The sequence below is a fragment of the Ammodytes marinus genome, assembly GCF_949987685.1.
Source record: "Ammodytes marinus genome assembly, chromosome: 1".
In the NCBI taxonomy this organism is placed as follows: domain Eukaryota; kingdom Metazoa; phylum Chordata; class Actinopteri; order Uranoscopiformes; family Ammodytidae; genus Ammodytes; species Ammodytes marinus.
Window position 1 is genome coordinate 19,950,892 of NC_137230.1, and position 22,955 is coordinate 19,973,846.

Consider the following 22,955-nt stretch of genomic DNA (forward strand, 5'->3'; position numbering starts at 1 on the left):
AAGAAAAGCTTTTCAAGACATCAGCTAAACATACTGGTTGGCCACAACTTGTGAATAAGTTGTCTGCTGTTGCTGAAAAAGAAATACATTTGAAGTGTCTTATTGCATTGCACTACCGTGCCAAAATATTGTGTCATCTCTGGAGTCACACTCTGAAATCCCCATGCATTTCAGGCCCTTTGAAGGGACTCGAGTGCTGAAATGGGATCGCACAACCCACAAGAGTATCACACTAATTGAAGTTGACAAAAATACGAACTGCGCCCTTTTGAACCGCTGACATTGAACAGGGTGGATTAGGCAGCGTGTATTAACAACAGGTGACAGGCTTGAGGGAACAGTGGATTGTACGGTTGTACCGTCACAGATTGGGGGAAAGACAGACTTGAAAAAGAAAAAACTTCTGATCGACTTCGTTGCGCACTCACACATACATTGAAAAAAAATACACGTTATAACCGATACATGTTAGTGTGGTTTTTACTTATCATATATACACTTAAGATACACAAAGTCAGTTGAACAATTTAAAACAATTTCACTGACCTTATGAAAATAATTAAAAAAAGGCAAATTAAAACATCACAAGGCAAAGTAAACATCTTAGCATCGTAGCCTAAATATTGGAGCTGGTACAAGATGTATGAAAAGGACAAAAATATAAAATACACACACAATGTATATAATGGAGAAATAAAAAAAAACAAAGCATTGTATCAACAGCTTACACACATCTGTTTTGACAGGTTTGGGTTTGGGAAGAGCCTATTATTCACTATACAGTATGTCTTCAAATACATGGTAAACTAATAACTCCTATGCGTGTGTGTCGTTCATACGGATAACAACTTTATTTATTGTAACCATTATTATTAATTAATTTTTAGCAATACCAGTATTTTTTATATGAAATAACAGATGTCTGTTTATCAATTCAACATTTTTCTTTTCCGGAAATCGATTGTTAAAACAGATAAAACAAATACATTTCTACCATAAAAATCTGTTTTCTTGTGGCGCTAGTGGATATTTTTGAAGGAAGTCCACTTCTAGACAGATGTTCAGTCACTCTTAAAGCTCTCCATTTGTAGATGATTTGCCTCACGGTGGACCGATGGAGCTCAAACTTTTTTTTTAAATGAATTTATAGCTGTCCCCAGACACATGTGAAACATCACAACTCTATTCCTGAGATTCTCTGAGATTTTCTTTCCCTTTTGACATGTCTGACCTGTATGGGTTCTTTGGTGGTCCTAAACTGACCTGGCTTGATCTCTGTTTTATCTAGTGCCGCCCAATTTTTTCCCTAAAGATCTCTCATTACATTAGTCCATTTCATCACTCAAGTTGGCCCACCTGATTGTGTTTACCTGCTTGATTTAAGCAATGCAGCTCAGGGTTCACAAACTTTTGCACATACAGTAGTTGGCAAATCATTTTTTTTATCTGTTTTAACAATTGATTACCGGAAAAGAAAAATATTGAATTGATAAACAAACATCTGTTATTTCATATAAAAATACTGGTATTAATCAAAATAAATTAGTAATGGTTAAACTTAATAAAATTCCAAAATGCTCAAGGGGTTCACATACTTTCAAGCAGCACTGTATATAAATATAATAATAACCAAGGTTTGTGCAGGCAATATAAAATTACAATTCAAAATGTTCCAGTAGCTCGGCATTGATATTTTTTTTTAAATCAGCAGTTACTCGCTCTAAATATTAGATTCATGGTACCAGCTTTGTCTTGCGGTCTGATCCGATTTCTAAAACAAAACGTATGTTAAACATTCACTTTACATCATCTGTGAGCCAACATGCTGTGTCGTCATATTATATTGATAAAGCCTACATTTATATGTCATTGAATCATTTACTATATATATCATGTAAATTAAACATTAATTGTTTTTCCTTTTCATACAGTACAGCTAAAGGATTCAGGTCCAAGTCAGAATTGGAAAAGAAGATAAAGAAAAAGAAAATCCTAGTTGGAGAATGATAAATTATGACTATTATACAGCACTGCTGCAAAATATAAATATATACACTGTATACGCTGATTCCAGAGCAGCTGGATTCCAAAGTTTCCAGCTCCAACACAGTAACAGTGAGAGGACCACAAGCCTCCAATGAGTCAGCCGGTCCATTAAACTTTGGAGATCATGTAACATTATCCTATGCAGTAGTACTGGTAAATGTTTCGTAATAAACAAAATAGTCCATTCACACTGGTCACCACCCCCAGAATCGGTACTCTCTGTCATTCAAGATATATCAACTTTATTTTAAATTATATTTAAAAATCAAATGAAAGGTCACTTGAACTGAGAGGTGATGGGAGAATGTGTGTACCACTTTTGTCCGAATGTTGGCGTTTTGGTGTGGATGACAAATCTTGAAGCGTTGAGGCTGTGGTGATGTCTGAACATCTGCGACATGCTGGTCAGAGGCTGCCGATGTTGGGGAAGCTCTTGAGCTTCTCTGGGAAGTCGTCTTTATAGAGCACCGGGTCTGCACGGTGTTCCACCACCTTCAGAGGCATTGTACCAAAGACTGATGCAAACTTGTTGATGCACTCAGATCTAGGGATGAGAAAACACAACTTACTTAGTTTAAAAGCTGTCTAAAAGTATGCATTTATTTATTTAGCTTCTTATAAAACCTTCTTAATGTTTGCCGGTAAATTTGGTTATGATGTATATGGGGAGGTCATTTTACATGTTTCTGTTTTTACTGGCAATTAGAGGCTATATTCAGTCACTGGTCTTGTAGGCAGTGATGCCAGTAACACATTACTTAGTAACGCGTTCCTGGCATCAGACCACTTTTTTCAGTAACGAGTAATCTAACGCGTTACTATTTCCAAACCAGTGATCAGATTAAAGTTACTCATCAAAGTCACTGTGTTACTATTTCTGTCATTTTCCTTAGTAAAATATTTTACATAACTGCACAGATGTGATTTAATGTAAATAAATGTGCGCGCGTGTCTCTAAACGTTCCAACCGCTCCTCTCGTCTTTTAGCCACGTTTCACGTGGCGACCACACAGCCAGTCTATCAACACATGAGACAGCACAGAGAAAAGTCAGATGAATGCATGACAGTGACGGACCAAGCAAGGTAAGTTTAAAGACACTGCTACTGTCTTTGCACTTTGGAGGAATGCATTTATTTTCATTGGGAGACACATGGTTTATTATTTTTTAAACCATAATTTTTATTATTTTGAAAACAGTAGGCCTTTAGGGTACTAGCCTATTACAAGCTTTATTTTTTATATTTTCAATGATTCTTAATATGTGCATGTTTTAGATTGAGGTATACAGGTTTCAAAACCTGTAACGCAGTGGTTCTCAATTATTCTCTGGCATGCTTTCTAGGGGACAGAAATTTTTTCGCGCCCACCCCTAAATTGAAATACTGTTGAGAACCTGCTAATATTTATTTATTTATCTGTACAAAACCACTGTATGAGTTTCTGGCACGAGCATTCTGCATACAATCACCTTATTATAAAATTAGCTGAGATAACTTCTGCAGCAACTTAGAAAAAAATTGAAGTTCAGTTTATTAGCTCAATTTGTAACATTTAAACAAGACTGCTCAGTCTGTGTGAATCTCAGGACAGAGAAACAAGAGCAAATGATTAACTGAGGTTTGCATTTCATTAAAAAAAATTTAAACTGTAAACATAGTTAAGGTGGTGTTTTGTATTATTATAGGCCAATATGCCTTCTGTGATGCGATAACCACTATAATTCATTAATGTTATTATTAGTCTACTTCAGGGGTGCCCACTGTTTTTCAGCTTGTGAGCTACTTTTAAAATTACCAAGTCAAAGTGAGCTACCACCTACTATTAGGGGTCAAAAGTCACGGTTCGGTACGTACCTCGGTTTTTAAGTCACGGTTCTGTTCTGTACGGTACGGTTCTCAGTTAAGAGGAAAAATGTGTGCAGAATTGCAGCCTAAAGGTATTTTCCAGTATAGAAAAGAAAAAACTGCTGCATACAACCAAAGTCTCCAATAAATAAAATACTTCTTAAATAAAAGTGAAAGTTCTGCACCGCAAACCAAACAACCTGTACATATTTATTTAAACATATTGAAAATGAATGTACAATATAAGTTGGTGTACCTTGCATAACTGCATGAACCTAAGGATGCACCGATCCACTATTTTTAGTTCCGATCCGATTCCGATATCTGGGTTTTGGATATCGGTCGATATCATAATTGTTATACATTTTTTTGTTGGTGGTGATGTTATGTATTAGGCTAGGAAGGCTTAAGCAATTCTAATTTAAAAGAGCAAGAAATATACACAAATGCATATAGGTTTATCTTAAAGGCAGAATTATAGTCATACAAAAAAATCCTTCTCAATGATCACTTCTGTCCCACTAGAATATGTGGTGGTCTGTTTGTCTGCGCAGTCTTCCTCTCTCTGGCTGTATTTTACATAGTAGAATTTGTCACAGTGCAGAAGCCTCTCCACTTCTTTGGCTTGGATTAGCTTTGGTTAGCTCACTGGCTAACAAACTGATATGTACTGTATGTCAAAATAGAAAGTGGTGTCCTCTCTCCCTCCACCGAACGTCGGCGCATGCTCGCACGGCTCGTTCGTTCTTTCATAGTAAAAAAAAAATAAAAAAAATAAATAAATATATATATATTTTTTTTCTTTTTTTTAAAGAATGCCCCGCCATCGACCCACACTACCCTCGCGATCGACCTAGTGGGCACCCCTGGTCTACTTGCTTGATTTCTTTTTAAATAGCATACAGAGACACTTGGAGACACATGTGGACGTTTATTAACTGCAAATCGCGGCATTTCGCGCGGTTATGACCATACACAAGCACACATCGGCTTGCTAGCACAAAAAAATTAAATAAAAAATTATTATTATTATTATTTTTTTTTTGGTCAGTTGAAAATCAAGGCCATCCGCGCCCCCCCTCCCCCTGACAACTCACGGCCCCACCATTTGAGAAGCACTGCTGTAACGTAACTTAACTTGTAATCTAATTTAGTTACTTTCAAAATCAAGTAATCAGTAAAGTAACTTAGTTACTTTTTTAAAGTAACTGTGGAAACACTGCTTGTAGGTTTGTTTTTGCACAGCTGTATAACTTGTGCCTGTGTGCAGAATACATATGACTTGAGTTAATGATTACATTTATAAACACTAAATTAATAAATTATAGTTTTTAGCAGATTATTTTAAACTGAGTTTCACCCACATTTCATTGTACAAAAGGTTTTCGTGTTTCCTTCTGCAACAAGACATTGTTGACTGCAGTTTACTGTACGTAAGGTTGTTTTGCAATGAGCAGAAAAAGCTTCTGGTAAAAGACAAAACTAAAGTGCTGCTGCTGATTTTACACTGGAGTCACATGGAGTAAGTAGGAAACAAAGATTTAAATAACAGTATGGGCCAGTTTCACAGACATGGATTAAGCCAAGTCCTCCACTCAATTGTACTTTCAATGGACAATTTCCATTCAACATTCCATTTAGTCCAGGACTAGGTTTAATCCATGTCTGTGAAACTAGCCCTATATGTGCAATGAACAATATTTCTAAAAATCCAATTTAGACTTTTCTTTTTTACTTTACTCGTTTTCAAGAAAAACAAACAATTCGTAGATTTTTACAAGATAAAAACCGAAAAACATCTAGCACTACATTTGTTCTTGTACTGAAGTTCTGCATGCTACCAAGACAATGTAATGTGAAATGAATGATATAAACAATAAAAGATAAAGATTTTTCAGTCATAATCTCATCCAAGAATTTCCCAAACAAAGTGCCATACCTTTCAACCATGTGAGTCTGATCCAGGGACAGTCCATCAATGGCAGTGCACTCGGGGCACTTGAACTTTTTCCTTGGGGTCACCTAAATAGAAGCAGAACAAAGTCACACTAGTAACACCACCAAGCTTGAACTGTTTGTTAAACTTCAGCAGCTCAGACAGAAGCTAATAAACTGTCCACTCTGATGAAAGAAAGTCTGTGACATGATACAAGAACGTTTGTTGAGCACGGTGTGGGGAAAATGTCCAAATTCTCATCAGTAGCGTTGGAGAGGGATGATGAATGGCTTTTCTCTGTCTAACCTCCATCACATCTACACCCTTAACCTGTGAGAGTGTGTGTGTGTGTGTGTGGGCACGCAGAAAGGATGACAAACGGTGTCGGTTTGAGAGGGCAAGGGTTTTCTAAAGGAACCTGTTGGAGATATGGTGGGATGTGGGAGTGCCGCAGCAGGCGTAGAGTGATTGTGATTTGATGGCAGGGTGTGCGTGAGCCCCGGTGAGCTTACTCATTCAGGAGGGGGAGTGCCAGTGAGTGACACCCAGATAAGAGAGGTTAAGGCTGGGCTTTACCTCGGGCTCCAGCACCTGGGTACAGTCAGTTTTGATGTGGATGGGGGGTGGGGTGGAGGGTGAGAGCTGATCAAACCCAGAGATGCTGGTCTGCTAAATCAGGCTTCAGCCTCCCTCTTGCAGGCTTAAATCACGCAGGATAGTCAGAGATATGAATGTACCTTTATGGGGGCTTTGCCAGTGATGTTAGCCACCAGGAAGTTCATGGCAATATCTTCACAGTTCATGTGCGCGTCCACCCAGCTCTTGATGTCTCCTGGCATCTTGTACGTGTACAAATAGTTGAAATACTGGAAAGGGAACAGATTCACAACAACAGATTATAAGGTGTCATATAAATTTACTGCAATTATGTAAAATATTGTCGACACTGTTTGAATGTGTGACCCAAGAGTATGTAGGAGGAACCACTGCACTCAAATTTGCTTTGAGCTTGAGCGAGTGTGTGTGAGCTTTAAAGTAGAAGTGAGATAACCTTGCACAGCCTTTGACATTCTGCTCGTGTGTCACTGTAATCTGCTGGCCTGAAATTCTGCACATACTCAAAACAGACATCTACTCAAAATCCTCTAGACCTTACTGCAAATATATTTTGAATTTGATTCACAGATATAATAATGATAATAATGATTACCAAGCAAAACTAACACCACAAGATGCTTTGAGAGAAGCCTGTGTTAAAGAGGCAGAGGTGGGTACCTTGTGGTAGAAGGCAGCTCCTGTAAGAACCATGGAGACCTCGTTGGTCCACTCCGACTCATACTTCCATTTCCCCATTTCGTGGTCCCAGAGGTGCAGCCGGCCTGGGTAGCCCACCAGCCTGTCTGGGAACTCCCTCCACACCTGGAGCAGGACAGAGGATCAGACATTTTTCAGATGATTTGAACTCAAGATCAAATGTATGACATACACTAAAAGATGAATGATGAAATGAAGAAATAGTATTAAGTTCCAAGATAGAAGTAGCTTTATAAGCTTTATTTGGTTGTGTATCTCAGGATTGACACCAGCAGCTGGTCTAATCCGTATATGACAAGCAACAAGCAATGTCATCTAGTCAGACAGGCAGCTCTATCCTGCCTACAATTCCATGTAATTATCCTTAAACTGAGCACAATTTTATTAAATGGCTTCTAAATGGATTCAGGTGAGTGCCGGGCTCAGTGGGGCAGGGCAGGTATGTGGGCATGGAAAGCATCAGCTCTAGACCTGTCATCATTCTTCACACATCAAACACGTTCAGCGGGGAAGTCAAATCCCCAACTAGTGGAGAACGAGACTGTAATCTCTCTGAATGACTTTAAACTCTGGGATCAACTTGAAATTGTTCCCTGCTATACAGTCCCCGCCATCAGAGAAAGGATGGGGAAGTGTGTCAAGGTTAAGGGTTTTTCTTTTTTCTGCAGAATAGGGGTCTTTTTCTCACCTCGTAGCCAAACTGCAGCTCATCAGAAGTCAGCATGATGATGTCATCATCGATGGCCAGCACAGCCTCTGTCTCGATCTCGTCGTAAGGGAAGAAGCGGTTACTCAACTTGTTCTCTTTGGTTCGCACGACTTTCAGGGGAACACCGATCTTTGGCCAAAGAGACTCTGCCAGGAGGAAAACAATACAATAATAGCAACCACATTTCTAGTTCAACACTCATAGATACAAAGCTGAAACAATTTAGTTGATTTATCGGTTGACAGAAAATGAATTGGCAACAATTTTGATAATTGAACGTTTAAACCATGTCCCAAGGGAAAATTGCTGCTTCAATCTTCTCAGATGTGTAGATCTACTGGTTATTTTTCTTTTATGATAATGTGTGGACCATCTTTGGATCTTGGACGTTAGCCAGAAAGAATATGAAGAGGTCTTTTGGGCTCTGGGCAAGTGTGAAGGGTATTTTTAACTCCCCCCTCTCCACAAATCACTTAATTTCATGAATTAATAAGAGGGGAAATAACTAGCTTATTATTGAAGTGAAAATAATTGTTAATTGAAGCCCTACAGATAAACAGTATGACACTGTAATTAATTTTTTTAAATACATTTTTAGAAGGGTAAACAAAATGATAAATATGCCCATGATCAGTGTCTAAAGATGGATGAGGAATTATGATGTCATTAACCACTGACAGGGATATTTGAAGTCTGTCCTGGCAGTGGAAAACAGTGCTCTGGGAGTTAAACTCAACTCACTGACTCGTATCGCTACTCTAACCTCAAGCACGTGCAAATCTAACCACACTACGATTCTTCATGAGGCAGATCAACAAAGTGTTTTTTCAGGGGAGCGTTTCAAAGTTCTTGGGCAGTGTCCATAGCACGGACTATGGCACAGACAGATCACACAGAATGTGTCCCCTCATTAATGGGGTAACTGGGGCCTGGCAGCCTAAAAGAAAAGCTCAGAGTCCTAACCACGTCTGAGGTCTCCTGTCAAAAGCTATTGTCAGGAAAACTGCTAATGTTAAGACGCCCAGAGTTTCATCTTTTACTCTGTCCATGTTGCTGTCATCCCTTCTTTCATTTCCAAGGCTGGAAAGAAACAGTAGGAGTGAGGGAATTATGGGGCTATTATCAGAATGCCATATTGGCATGGGTCAGAAAATACACACATACTGTTATTTTCTGCTGTGACTGTATTTCAGAAACCAACAAAACAAAATACCATGTTCTAAAGAATAAGCTATATTTTTTGCATGCCTTTTAAATTTAATTTTTGAAGATATAAAAAACAAAAGCAGGTCAAGAAAATTTTAAAAATATCGTTACTTTACTTGGTCGGAATCCTCTTAAAATACACAGAGGCGGAAGCGAAAATCGCAGCCTGTAAACACATCAGATTGAGGCACGGTGTGAATGGTGGAGAAATGAGCTTTCATATTGGACTGATCCACATGAGTCTGACCCGTCAATGGCCTCTTGTTCATTCTAATGGGTCACAAAGCTCCAGCCAGGCGCCGCTGATACCTCTAATGAAAAGGCAACTCAAAGCCACGAGGGAGCACTTCCGAGTCTGCATTACTTTATTACATTATAGCCAACTCTTGCAGCAGCGGGACCCATTTTATTCCTGGTCCCAAACCATCTTGGGTTGAGTTTAGTTTAGCCATCACAATTATTGCCATATTAAGGCAAATAATAAGTATGCAATTTCTGCAATAAATAAAACTAATACAAGTTTACTACTATTATTCAACTGTAATGGCAACTGATATGTATGAAAGAAAGAAACAAGGGGACAGAATACTACAAAGTTTAGGTGGTGCAATGATGTCTCCTTTTAGTTTTTATTAGCACAACTAGATTAAATGTTGTGCCTTTCTTTGGGGGTGTTGCACTGTCCTGTTTTCACTCATGTGTCTCTTCAGTTTGAGGGCAACATGTTACCAAACTGCTCTACTTTTACTCCCCCCTCTGTGAAACTAAAAGCCAGACAGTTGCGGCTGTAGCATTTAGCACATCACAACAGCACGTATTCTGTAGAGATGAGGTTTGGCTGCTCTTGCTATTATCACTCATCAGTTGTACATTAGAGAACGCACTTTGGGTCTTGACAACCGCAACGGCACGGACAAAGAGAGTGAAAAGCAAAACTAGAGCCACTCACATGAAGTTGCTAGGTCATTATGGTGTCACTAGCTTAGCTACTCTTTTTTGTATTAGGCTGGTAATTTTCAGAAAGCCAGGCAGCTGTCGTGGGGAGGGGTTTTGGCTAGGTCTAGCTAATAAACTGGCAACAGAGCATAGATATACAGTTATATCATTTGGAAAAGGAAAGCTTGATGGACTTTCTTATTTTTGATGAGAATTTGTCATACATACCTTCAGGAGGACTCTTGTTTTGGTTATTCCACACCACCAGCAGCTTGGCCAAGCTAGGCACCTTGGAGATTTCAGTGATAACCCGGAAAAGACTCTCAACCCGATCATAGGTCAACACCACCGCAGTGAACCCAGGTGCTCTTGGTGGGATGAGCGGCAAGAACAGAGGGCTGTTCACACTGGACCATTTCTACACAAGAAGTGAGAAAAAAAATGCCTGTTTAGGCTGCAAACATCTTTGTTACCCCCCTTTGTATTTGTTCTTTTTCCTTTCCATGAAAAGCTACTGTACAGCTTCCCTCGTGTCTTCTGTGTCAACCCCGTCTGTCATGTTTTCCATGATTTAATATGTTATAATAGAGCTTCAGTGGACAGTGAGGTCACCTGCAGTCATTTCCAGAAGATGTTTTTTATTATGGAGCAAGAATCATCCAATAATGTCTCTCAGGGGCTAACAGAGGCAGATAAAAGCCAAAAGCTTCCAGTCAGGAAGCCAAGCCAACCGTACAGAAGCAGCAGCAGCACAGAAGAAGAAAGACCAGAAGGGACTTTGCAAAGAGACTGGTTGGATGCCCTTCTGTCCTGTTATCTAATGATGTTATTATGATGATTCCTATGATGTAGGAGAAACAGGGTGGAACATAGAGGAGGAGTGGCCATCCATCGTCACTGTGGCTTTTTTCTCTCCACTTGAAAATGGCTTGTAAACAGCCGCACTGACTCCATCTTAGATCAAGTGACACTGTTAAATCCAGGAAGTCTCACAAGTTTTTTCTGATTGTGTGTGTGTGTGTGTGTGTGTGTGTGTGTGTGTGTGTGTGTGTGTGTGGGGCGACACCTAGTGTTAGTCTGTCTGCAAAGGATAAATGTTCTTGCGTTTGTTTGTACTAAAGTTGTTTCCTCACGTGAAATAAAAAGACCACATAGTGTATCTTAATTTACAAGCTAGTGCCACCATAACACGAGGATACACGGAAAAATACAGGAGAATCAGGGTTCAACTTCATCAAAGGCACCAAAATGTTCCACCCTGGTTACAGTGACAGTCAGTCTGAGAAGGGCAAATGCAGCATATCTACCACAGTAGATCTGTGGTCCTCTTGAAGTGCATATAAACCTGTTTCTGCTCTGGTCCAAGGAGGCCACACAGTGATTATGTGGCTCCTTCCCCAGCATCAACACAAGTCTGTCAACAGAGACACAGCCGATGCCTTTTACACAACATCAGTCACTCCTCCACCAATAAAAATTCAATGTATTGGAAAGTGGAAACTTCCTTGTGGTCATTCTCACATTGTCAAACAGGCTGAGGGGGAAATAATTAAACTAACACATATACGCAGCGCAGAGGCATTAACACAGAATAAAAGAGACCGAGACCACTTAAGTCATTTGTCAAACTGAATAAATTAGATGAAAGAAAGCCACAGCTCGATGTCACCAACAGCAGATCTGAAGGAGTAATTGTGTTTTTTTATACCTAGAAGATAAAATGTACTCAACTGCCAAGTATCGTCTTTTTCTGTAATATCTTTTTATCCGTCAAAATATTCCTACTGAAACAAATAAATGTGCTGTTAAAGAAGTTGAATGTTTAAAGTTAGCACTCCAACTTCATAGCCCTTTTTTCAATTACAAATCGAATGTGCAGACGAACAGAAATGTCAGAATACTTACAGGATTTACTGTAACTTTTAAAACAAGGCAGTTGTCAAATGGGACTTTCATATGCCCAGGCGCCAATCACTACCAAAAAAATTACTTAAACTCAAATTTGAAAACGGACGAGGTCATTCAAGTCTCTTAATGTAGAATCCTTACACGTATATCCACTACCTTCAACTACCAAACAAAAAGCAGCCTGTCCCTTATTCTGAAACCCCCCTCAAAAGGCACCAGCAATCTTTGGAAATGTGCTTTCAATTACCAGCCTAAAGACTACAGGAGGGGGCGGGGGGTCTCCCTGATTTATTTAGTGCTCTGTGCAAGTTCTTCTCACCATTTATTCACTGAATCCATCGAGTAAACACATCATCTCCCATCTCAGGCAGGAATGACCAAAGGTCTGTGCCCTGACAAAATGGGTGATACCAATAGATTGGACTGGGGGATTGGATATGCCGACAAAACATGTTGGCACACATGGGAAATGTCAAGTGTAACTGCTGATTAACAAGCTACCTGCTCAGAGGAAAACATGCCACGAGTAAGCAGCTGCTTGACTGTAAATGTACTGGTACTGTACTGTGACACACATGAAAGAACAAGGTTGCATGCTGAGTGCTGCTTGTTTAAGCAACCTGTGTGTGACTGCCATTTCTCTAATCTTAGCATTAAGGTGGATCTACATGAACTGTGATAATCTGACAGATGCACAGACACTTTTATGCATACACACACATGCTCCCAAATCAAAAAGCCTCCACCCCACACATGCTGACAATGGAGGAGACTCTGGATCAGACCAGGCTGATTAACAACCCCAGAGAGATGGTCGCCCAGCCAAGCTGTCTGCAGCCACAAACTCCCACAACCACAGGGCTGCTGCGCACACACACACACACACACACACACACACACACACACACACACACACACACACACACACACACACACACACACACACACACACACACACACACACACACACACACACACACACACACACACACACACACACACACACACACACACACACACACACACACACACACACACACACACACACACACACACACACACACAGTTCTTCACATCCAGCGTACTCCCTACAAACACAATGACTCAGACATGCGGGAACTTATTTTTCACCACAACCGAGGCATCTTCCTAGTGCAGAACTGCTGACACAAACTGGCTGCCTCAGAGCTAGCTGGGTGTATAGCAAACTGTGAAGAGCTGCATGTGTGGCGCTTCAGAAAGAGTTAAAAGCATCTACTGTCACGCTGCCATGGAGGCTTGCAAGGCACAGGAGAGAGGGGACGCTTATGTGGCACTGTGAGCGTCTGAAGGGTCGAAGCTGCATGGCTATTATTCAGATGTCTGCAATAAAACAACGTCTAGAAATACAACTTTGTGGCTCAGAACAGTCGAGAGCACAGACTGTATTTATTATGCAGATGTATGCTGGAAGAGAACAGCTTTCAGGGCGTAGATATAGCTAAATATTAGATACTTCTGGATGACAACAATAAAGGATAGGGCACAACAACAACAACAATAATAATAATAATAATAATCTTGCTCAATGACAATACAAATGATTGCAAAATGCCTATCAACATAAAGTCTACACAGTTACATACCACCACAGGTGGATTGTTCCATTGCTCGTAAGAGCGTGCAGCGTATGGATAGATGCGGTCATTGATGATCTGGAGCGTCGTCAAGCCAATAGCCTTCATGGAGCTGAAGTAGGCTTCCCAGAACCAGCGTGCCTATGGACAAACGGAACAGAACATTTGAGATGCAGCTTTAAAAAAACTGAATAATAATTGGCAAAAAAGAAGAAACAGAAAAATATGCTGAGACTTAAGAAGGTCCTAACAGGATCATTCTACTGAACTTTCAGAATATTCACAATCAGATGTAGACAATACAGAGGAATTAAACTGATTGGGGTATTTTATTGATTGAATAATAGAAAGGGCAAAAAATGCTATATACAGCTAAAACAAATTTTGTTTCCAGAATTATTCACCATAATGGAAATAAAAAGTTACACTGATTAACGTCTGTAGTTATAAATTCATTAAACTGTTGCCATGTTGTTATTGCGTTATTTTTCATATATATTCTTATGATATGTAATGGAGTGCAGCCATGACATGACAGAAGATAACGCCAGTGTGAAGTCATAACTGTAAAATCCAGATTTTCCTCCTGGGTCCAAGTCTTTTAAGACCGTTTTGCAGCCTCTTGACCCTCAATAGCTCTTCTTCTGATGCTCTTTAAAATCTCTTTTGACTGTGCCAGTTTAACTTCAACAGAACTCTGATGGGAAAAGCAGACTTTAATGATAACTGAACTCTTAACCCATATCTTAATGTTATACCATTGGCTGCTGGAATATCAACCCCAAACTGCTCTAGTTCACGGTTCACTCCTTAAAGTTCACATTGTCAGCCCCAAACATTAAGAATACATTCAATCTGTTTCCAATGGTTTGTTTGTTTGTGTCATGGACAACTCACAACAAAGAGAAGAAGACATTTAAACAGAAATTAAAGCAATGAAGCTCAATAGTTTTCAATTTACATACCATAAAACATGAAAGTTACAATGAATTGATGGACCTAGAGCAGTGCTACTGAGCATTACTTATATTTCTAGCCTTCTTGCCTGCTTCAGGCCCATATTCTATAAAGCAACTTCAAGAGACAGTCCAAAGGCGAGAAAGCCCTATAAGGGTTAATGAAGCTTCAAACAACTCTGTCTCCTGCCAGGACTGGCACCGTGTTACACTGACCTCACTCCAACCCACCAGATCCTCAATGACCGCTAAATACAGGGGGAAAGGATGTAAATATTTGAGTGATTGTGTGTAAAGCACTGAGCTATATTTCTATGTAGTCCTCCTATTGCAATGCACAAGTTTGTTTGGCTAAATGTGTCCCAAGTAAAACAAAGACAGCCCTTAGAGGCACGTGAACATGTGACCATTGCTCCAATCACCCATGTCTGGCTATGGGACCAAGCTCTGGAGATGAATAACAACAGAAAAACAGTGTTTATTTTCATAGAGGGGGGTGAGGAGAATCCAAAAAGACTTTCTAATCTCAGGGGGCAATCAGCCAGTGATGAAAGTTTTTTTTTCTGACCGGAGGAGGCAGAAAGTAAACTGTGCCGGCCCCAGGGCCCTTCCCACCACCCTCCACCCTCTCCCAGCGCCTGCAGGAATTTTTATGAGCAGGGAAGACGAGACGGCAGTTCAAGAGAGGAAGAGAAAACCTTACTTCATCTGTCAAATGCTGCTTCTAGGCAACACCTTGGTTCTAGTGAGGAATAAAGGTGTGGAGCAGCACAGACATAGCAACTCTTACCTACTCAATCCATGAACTAATCAGAATGTATTTCACTGCTATAAAGACAGTTATGTGAAATGTGAACTCTAGATGTAAACCTGCTGCAAATATTGAGTCATTGATTCAGTCAAAATAGATTCCTCTGTAAGTCAACACAGTCATCCGATATGATGCTTGGTTCAAACCTAATTATCTTCTCAGTTCCATCTATTTTACAGAGAACATCACAGCAGCTCCCACTCGTTTGTTCTTTAAAGTTGTTCAAATTAAATAGATGATAAACAGTTCGGATTAATTTGTTTAAGTCAATGGAAGTTGTCAAGTGTCTGACTGTTGATTAAACTTATAGACACAAATTGGCAGCCAGTGAGCTGTGGACAGAACGTGATCATTAGTGTTTTTAAGAAATAATCAAAAACAGCAGTGAAACTAAGTCTGTTTTAATCATGTGACCTGCACACACACTTTGTTAATAACAATTACCTGACTTCCCAGGAGTAAACCAGTCCTCATTAGAATGGTTCAAAAAAGAAAACAAGGTTTCCTGGATTACAGACTACCCCACTGTATGTGTTGCTTTAAGTATTCTACAGTGAAACCCAGAGAGACACCATGTTCAACCTCTTCACTTTAGATTCCTATTTTAACTTTTTACTGTGAAGCTTTTATAAATCCTGCAGTTGTGACTGTAAAGAAAAGAAAATAGGAATCTGGTGGAGGACCTCGATTGATAGTTCAAAATGATTAGATCTGCAACTCTAGATTGGTCAAATCAAGGAGGTGTTACTACATTTGTGACGGACCAAAACACCACTGGGATCTGTCATCATCCTTGCTGCTTGTCCTCAGCTCTTTATGAAGGCAAGCATGTGAAAACACAACTGGACTGAAGAGCAGCACGCAGCATATAAGGCAGAGGAGAGTAGACCGGTCTGACATTTTCTACATATCAGCTGTTCTGAATGGTGTTTGTGCGGTAGGGAGGCTACATAATATGCTATACATTGTATGGAAGGCTTACAAAACTAAGAAGACAGAAACATTTTTTGTCATATTGAAGGCTCATACCAAGGCAAAACTAGAGAAAAGGGTGAAGAGTAAGTTAAGGTCCATCTTGGACAATAACTTCTTCCTCCAATCTTACACAGTACACCAAATTATTTTTTGTCAGAACTTATATAGCTCTTCTGATCTAACAAAGGACTGTAGTGTATGTGTTGTAGTTTTGAGGTTATGACCCCAAACAAAGTGTATGTAAGTCAGTAAAGAATGTCTGTCATCATCTCTCAGCTGTTTAGAATGTGGACTTAAATGGGACCTAAATGGTTCTGCCGTCTTAACCAAATCTGGTGACTACTGATCAAAGCTCACCAGTGGTCTTTCTATCAAAATTTGACCCGTTCTCTACTAAGATTTGCTACATAAGTTACCCACATGCTCTGTCCCTGTAGGATGAACTGAAACTGTGGTGCCACCCTTATGCAGATGTTACTCTGATAGGGTTTCCAAAAAGTATGAAATACAAACATACTTGACCTGACAGAAACGCAACAGACGAAGAAAACTTATTTAACGACTCTTAAAAAGGTATATTTTATGTTGACAAACTTAAACTATACCACATAAGTATAATTATTTCAGTAAGTGTTATTTTCTATAAAGGTAAGTATGCATTTCTACATTTGTGAACACAAAGGTCGGACCACATGGTAAAATAGACAGACACAGTTTGAAAGCAAAGGCTGCTGAGCCCTCTGCTGGCAAAACTAATGACATACATTAGCTCAGCAACATCAAACAAAAAAACAATGTTGAAGCTTTCCTAGAATATCTACCTGGAGAAATGCACAGAAAACATCTACTCAAAAAGACACTTAAATTATAAATGATTATTCAGGAAATATAGTACACCGGGCCAGTAATGGTCCCTTTAGACACTATGTCTATAAAGCCCAGATAAGAATTCAATAGAAACGTGTGCTAGCTGCTTCATGGTAAAATACCATAGCACCAAATTCATGGTAAAATACATTTCTCAGACAAGAATCAACTTGCAAACAATTCTGTCCATCTGTAGACCATCAGAGCAGGCAGTGAAGTACCATCCGTGACCAATATATATCAAAATAATGCTACCAAGTGAGCTATACACAGCAGAATATCCCCACACCACCCCCCCATTTCCCAAGCAAGCAATGTTTTTGAGCTTAGCTGGTGTAATTCAAACCCAAGCTGGTCTATGAGCCCTTGGCCTAAAAAGTCTTGTTTGGCCAATATAATTAGTAAATGGACTAGAGTTGATACAAGGGAATGAGGAGCAGCTGAACCGGGGCAATTCTTCCATAGCTGCTTTCACTTTTGTTTATTGTGGCTCAATGGAAGATATCAAATGGAGAGAGAGGGTGAGCTGTCTTCCGTGCATTTTACTCAAAGCTGAGAGCTAAAGTCAACACATTGGAGTGTTCTGAGAGCTTTTATAAAACCAAGACTGAGCAAAAGAGGAAATTGAAGCGTACAAAGTGTGAGCATGGTATCCAAAGTTCTGTCTTTAGCACATCACATGCAATTTGTTTCGGCTTCCACAGACTTGATTGATTGGTTGGTTGCTTTGTTTAGTTAAAGGCACATGTCATGCTCCTACCCTGCTGACAGCACCTCTCGACACCATGTCAATCCTCAATCTGAGTCCTCAAACTGCATCTGAATGTAAAGCACTTTTAATTAAATGATTGATAAGACATTGTGAATGTTACCTGTCTCTGCATCTCTTCAACTTGTCTGTGAGGAATACTCTTTAGGATGGTGTACATCTCCGATAACTTCTCCTCAGGAATAACCACAGATGCCCTGTGAAGAAGCAGAAACATGAGATCGGTGAACTGAAAAAAATTGCAGACTGTTAAAACCATTTACTTGTTTTTCAACTGTTCATAGACTTAGGCCGACCTTTTCCAGTCCAGTACTTCAGAGAATGGCAGAATGTAGGAATCAGCGAGGATGACGGGGACACACCCAGCCTGCAGCACATCACTGAGGGCAGCCTGACCCAAACGTGCCCCTCGTAAAACCACACAGAACGAAGACTCCTGTAGAGACACATTGGGAGCAAACTGTTAGTTGGATTTTGCATTCTACAAAAAAACAAAATAAATCAAATCATACCTTGCCCTTATCTATTTCGATTCAAGAAAAGAACATTAAAAGGAACTTCGACTGCATTTCGACCACAGTGACTTTGTTCGAGTTTTAGTTCCTGAGTTGTAATGTCTACCTCCCAAAAGATTATCCCTCTGTTCCAATACCCATACTTTCTGCTCTTTAGTATGATAGAAAAAAAGATTTAGGATGTCTCAATTCTTGTGGTCAGATTAAGTATACTGTAATTAAAAATATCTGAATGTCTACTACATCCGGCCATTGATGATTCTGATCCACAATACAGTGGATGAAAACAACGGGGGATGCGACAGATATAAAAGCAAGAGGCAAGATCAAGGTGCAATGTTATGAGGAAATAAATAAGTAAAAGTGTGACCCAATTGTATGCCTACTTAATGCTAGATTCTTTTTAATTGTCAAATGTATTATGTAGAATATAACAAAAGGAAGAGTATGCGATTTGGACCGCAGGGATTGTTTCCAATAAAGTACTTATTGAAAGCTCAAATGTGGTGCATCTTTGTGCTCTTCAACTTTGAAATAAATCACTTTTAACACAGTTGTGCTTCCCACCTGCAGGATCTGTGGGTAGTCATACACCTGCCCCTTGAAGCAACGTTTTCGTGCAAAGGCGGCGCCCTGGGAGAGGTTGCTACACTTGTCTAGGAGGAGCAGTGCTTCTCCATTTTCTTCCTTCAAGCGCTCCAGTTCCGCACGGTACTCTCTGTGGATTGCAGTCTGGGAAGACAGAATAAAGTAGCGTCGTGGCCTAGGGGAATGGAGACAGGAGATGTGCAAATGGTTACCAGGTCATACTTTATTATTATGTAATTATGACAAGCCCTAATAGTGTTTATAAACCTCAATTATTTCTATTTTATTGATCTTAACATAACATCAATGTGTTTCCCTGTTGCCCTGTTGATGGAAACATTAGGTAAAGTGATAGTAAATTGGTCATGATGTGACACTCAAACTAAATGAAGCGAGTTAATGTGTGCATTGTGCTCACCCAGGCTGTCTCTCAGGCAGCTCAACATCTGCAGAAAGGGGGCTGTACACTGGGATGCTGACATCGTAACCTTGTCTGTAGGTCCATGTAGAGAAGCCGCCTCCAGCCAGCAGCGCTCTGAAACAAGTGGACCAGGATTAGAGCAATGCTTCAAGCCAAACTTTTACACTTGTTGATTTCAACAGACACGAGCAACAGGGTTTTTTGTTGTTTGATTCATATTTCCGCTTTTACCAACAACACCGTTGTGAGACATGCAGTGACATCAAACAAGGCTTAGTGCCCTGGTTAACATATCCCATACAGTTCACTGGGTGATGAAATGTATTTTGGATTCTGTTGTATTCTCAGGCAAGGTGAATATAAAGTGGAAACACACCGTCAGTCAAACACACACCTGGTTCTGATGAGGCTCCATGCCAAATGCACTCCAGCTGGATGAGCCCAGGAAATTCCTTGAAGCTTAAGATAGTGTTCACTGTCTCAAGGCTGCATGTTCATAAACCCATCCTCAACCATCACTCTAGCCTACAGGACATCTTGAGACACACGCTCTTCTCTGGTAAATACAACCAGATTTAAAAAATTTAAACCTCAAGGCCTCTTGAAAATATGGAATCTCCCAATTGCTTCTTAATATCTCTTTCATCTTCATCGAACGATCATTCTCAACACTTTGTGAGTGACTTGGTAAATGCTACTTTAAAAGTTGCCAATTATTCAAATTGATTTAATTTGGTCGAGAAACAGAATATAGCCTACATAAACAAGTGCAGTTGAAGATCATTTTAAGCTGTAGGTGTCTGAATCGTCTGTAGAAGTATATCAGGTGATGACACTTTATGTTTAATGAAACCCATGCACCAAGTCTACGTCGGAAAAAGTAACCAATTCCAAAATATTAAGATGGCTTTTAGTATGTACCTGTCTCTGGGCACATCCAAGGCAGTGTTGTAGTCTGGAGGGCCTCCAGGTAACATGTTGAAAAGTAAGTGATTCATCCCTTTGTCCCATCTATAAAAACATACACAAGATTAATACTGGGCTGATTGAATGAACAGATTATTGGAAAAACAGAAAATTAGATTATGGCAGTTTTGTGCATAAATAAATGACATAAAAATAATCATGTTTCCAACTTCTAATCATTCACTTTCAACAAATGTGAATAATTACTTTTTTTCTCCATTTCACATCACTGTTTGTTTATTAAAAAACCCTTTTGTTCTTTTGACATGACTTGGGGTTCTTGTGGAATGTCTATTTTATGTTGGCATAACTAGATTTTGGACACTTGAAGGCATAAATAATTAATCAATATATTATTTAGAATAATAATAAAAAAAAAAATTCTTTTTACACATTCACTTAAATATGCATAATGTTTTGGGCAGGAAAAAGCTACATTTGATCTTCACCACAAATGATAACAAGTTACAACACAACAGGGCAACTCAAAGTGACAAAACAGTACAAACAGTAAAACGGTACAACATGGGTAACTGATTAAGACAATTCCCATCTGGGTCCAGTGTGAATGCTTACCTGGGTAATATTGCCAGAGCCTGAGCTGTCTCTCTGATTCGCAAGGAGTTCTGATTCAGCACATCGATAGATGGGATGAAAAGACAAGCCCTGGTAACATCATCAGTGTAGAAGTCGCTGTCAGAGATGGCACTGAGCAGGTCATTGTATTCTCGAGACAGTCCAGTGCTGCTGATGGGAACTCCCAGTTCATCCACAAACTTCTGCAGAGGGTAGATGAAGACCTACAAAAGAAACAATTTCAATAACAGGTCAGAGTTTCAACAGGAAAAACTGCAAAGCTCGGTAATATGAGGGTGGCTTTGAGGGGCATTTACCTTAATTCGGTTTTTGGGATTGTATCCACATCTGTACACATCAAAACAGGTGTGCATGCGACAGCTGAGGTCACCCCTCTCAGGAATGGGATTGGAGACAGGCAGGCGGACCACGGGTGCATCATGAACACTGCGTTTTTCAAGGCTCCAGTCGGCTGCAGACTCAATTGAGTGGGGCCAGAACTGAAACATTCCAGTGGCAATTAGTCCAAGCAGCACCACAGAGAACAGGGTGATGTAGTAGATGCGGTGCTTGGTTTTCATTCGTGGGATAAGAGCAGGGCCACGCGAGCTGTATTTCCCAGAGGCATACATGCCTGACACCTCTCTCTCTCTCTCTCTCTCTCCAACCAGTCACTGTAAAGACAGGCTTCTGTTCAATGACCTCATAAAGAAATGTTAATACACAATAATAGCCTCCTTTGCCTTATAATATAAATAACCCCTGCCCATAACCAGGTTTCCTTCAGTTTAGGGCAAGTAAGAATTAAGACTTTTAAAATACTTTTTAAATGCCAAACATTGGCTACTTTGGAACATGAATTGTTTTGCATAACACATTACTTATTTAGTTTTTCCCATGAAAAAGTGAGAAGATCTACTTCAAATTGTTTTTTTGAATTTGGTATGTCACTATCTTACTTCAGGTCTCTCAAATTAGACAGCAAGTGTACAACAAGTATGTGTCACTTTTAGACTAATCTTCTCAACGTGCCCGATCATGTCATTCTGATCTGTGTGAGGCATTTGCAAATGGTAAAAAAAAATAATGCTACCAATTGTGTTGAGTTTTTACAATAACAAAGAAGACACATAATAATAGAATAAGGATAGAATCCTAATCCCAATGTTTTAGCATTTTTAAGAATATTATATTTAATAATAATACCAATTGGGAATTTTTGATAATGAACTTCCTCGATGTGTTTTAAGTTTTATTTTGAGGATGGGTATTAACTCATGTAAGACGACTCATAAAATGCCAGTGCCAGTGCACAGATTACCCATTAACAACAATGTTAATACAACACTGAAGTCATTGCCTTTGCTGTAAACAACACGTAAAATACATAATCATTTCAACAACAACAAATCCTTTACGGTCACCAAACCAAAATATTGACCATAACCCGATGAGTAAAATCCAAAATCATATGAAATTGTTAAACTATCAACAAAACAGCGAGTCTTATTTTCTTTTACATTTTACTAGGAAGCTAACTTGGCTAATGTAGCTCGGTAAAACAGCTGTGTAAACATTAATGCTACGTTAGCTCACAAGCGTCAGCTGGCATATTTATAAAAACGATATTATTATGTAACATTACAGGTTTCAGTTTTTACTCACGGAGACTTTTAACGGAACGGGGTACGACGGTATGGTTTTAATTCATGGCAATGGGAAGAGAACAAGCTACACTTCTAAATAGAGTTTTAGCATTGAGCTAACATTAGCGCACCAGGAAATATGTCAATGACTTCCGGAAGTTATTCTTCTTCGCTTCTCAGTAACGTAATTTTGTGATTCCGAAGGTTGACACTTTTCTTCCCTCTGGGGTAAGTGAGTGGAGGTACACCTTATATGTCCATGAGGTACACTAACATGAAATATAAATGCACAATTCCTGGTGCCAATGCTTTTTTTGAGTTTACAATACCATGTGGAAATAAAAAACA

At 39.6% G+C, this 22,955-nt stretch overlaps 1 protein-coding gene across 1 annotated transcript; it reads right to left on the bottom strand.

The window, feature by feature from the left end:
• Window positions 1-464: 464 nt before the first annotated feature.
• ext2 (exostosin glycosyltransferase 2) lies at window positions 465-22,746 on the bottom strand. The gene is made up of 15 exons (XM_080026353.1): window positions 22,627-22,746; window positions 21,279-21,635; window positions 20,962-21,185; window positions 20,341-20,430; window positions 19,417-19,533; window positions 18,978-19,173; window positions 18,192-18,331; window positions 17,999-18,092; window positions 13,527-13,658; window positions 10,222-10,411; window positions 7,831-7,997; window positions 7,104-7,247; window positions 6,566-6,694; window positions 5,832-5,914; window positions 465-2,590 (listed from the first exon to the last, which is right to left on the bottom strand). Exons 2-15 carry the CDS (start codon window positions 21,591-21,593, stop codon window positions 2,452-2,454), a joined length of 2,160 nt encoding a protein of 719 aa, XP_079882479.1. The 5' UTR covers window positions 21,594-21,635; window positions 22,627-22,746; the 3' UTR covers window positions 465-2,451.
• Window positions 22,747-22,955: the final 209 nt, after the last annotated feature.

Bases quoted from the DNA above. Each gene is read 5' to 3' on its own strand.
- ext2 (XM_080026353.1), bottom strand. From the start codon at position 21,593: ATGTATGCCTCTGGGAAATACAGCTCGCGTGGCCCTGCTCTTATCCCA. The intron at 19,534-20,340 runs GTACATACTAAA...CACTTGTTTCAG, and splicing joins TTGGATGTGCCCAGAGACAG to AGCGCTGCTGGCTGGAGGCG. The intron at 19,174-19,416 runs GTGAGCACAATG...CCATTCCCCTAG, and splicing joins CTGCCTGAGAGACAGCCTGG to GCCACGACGCTACTTTATTC.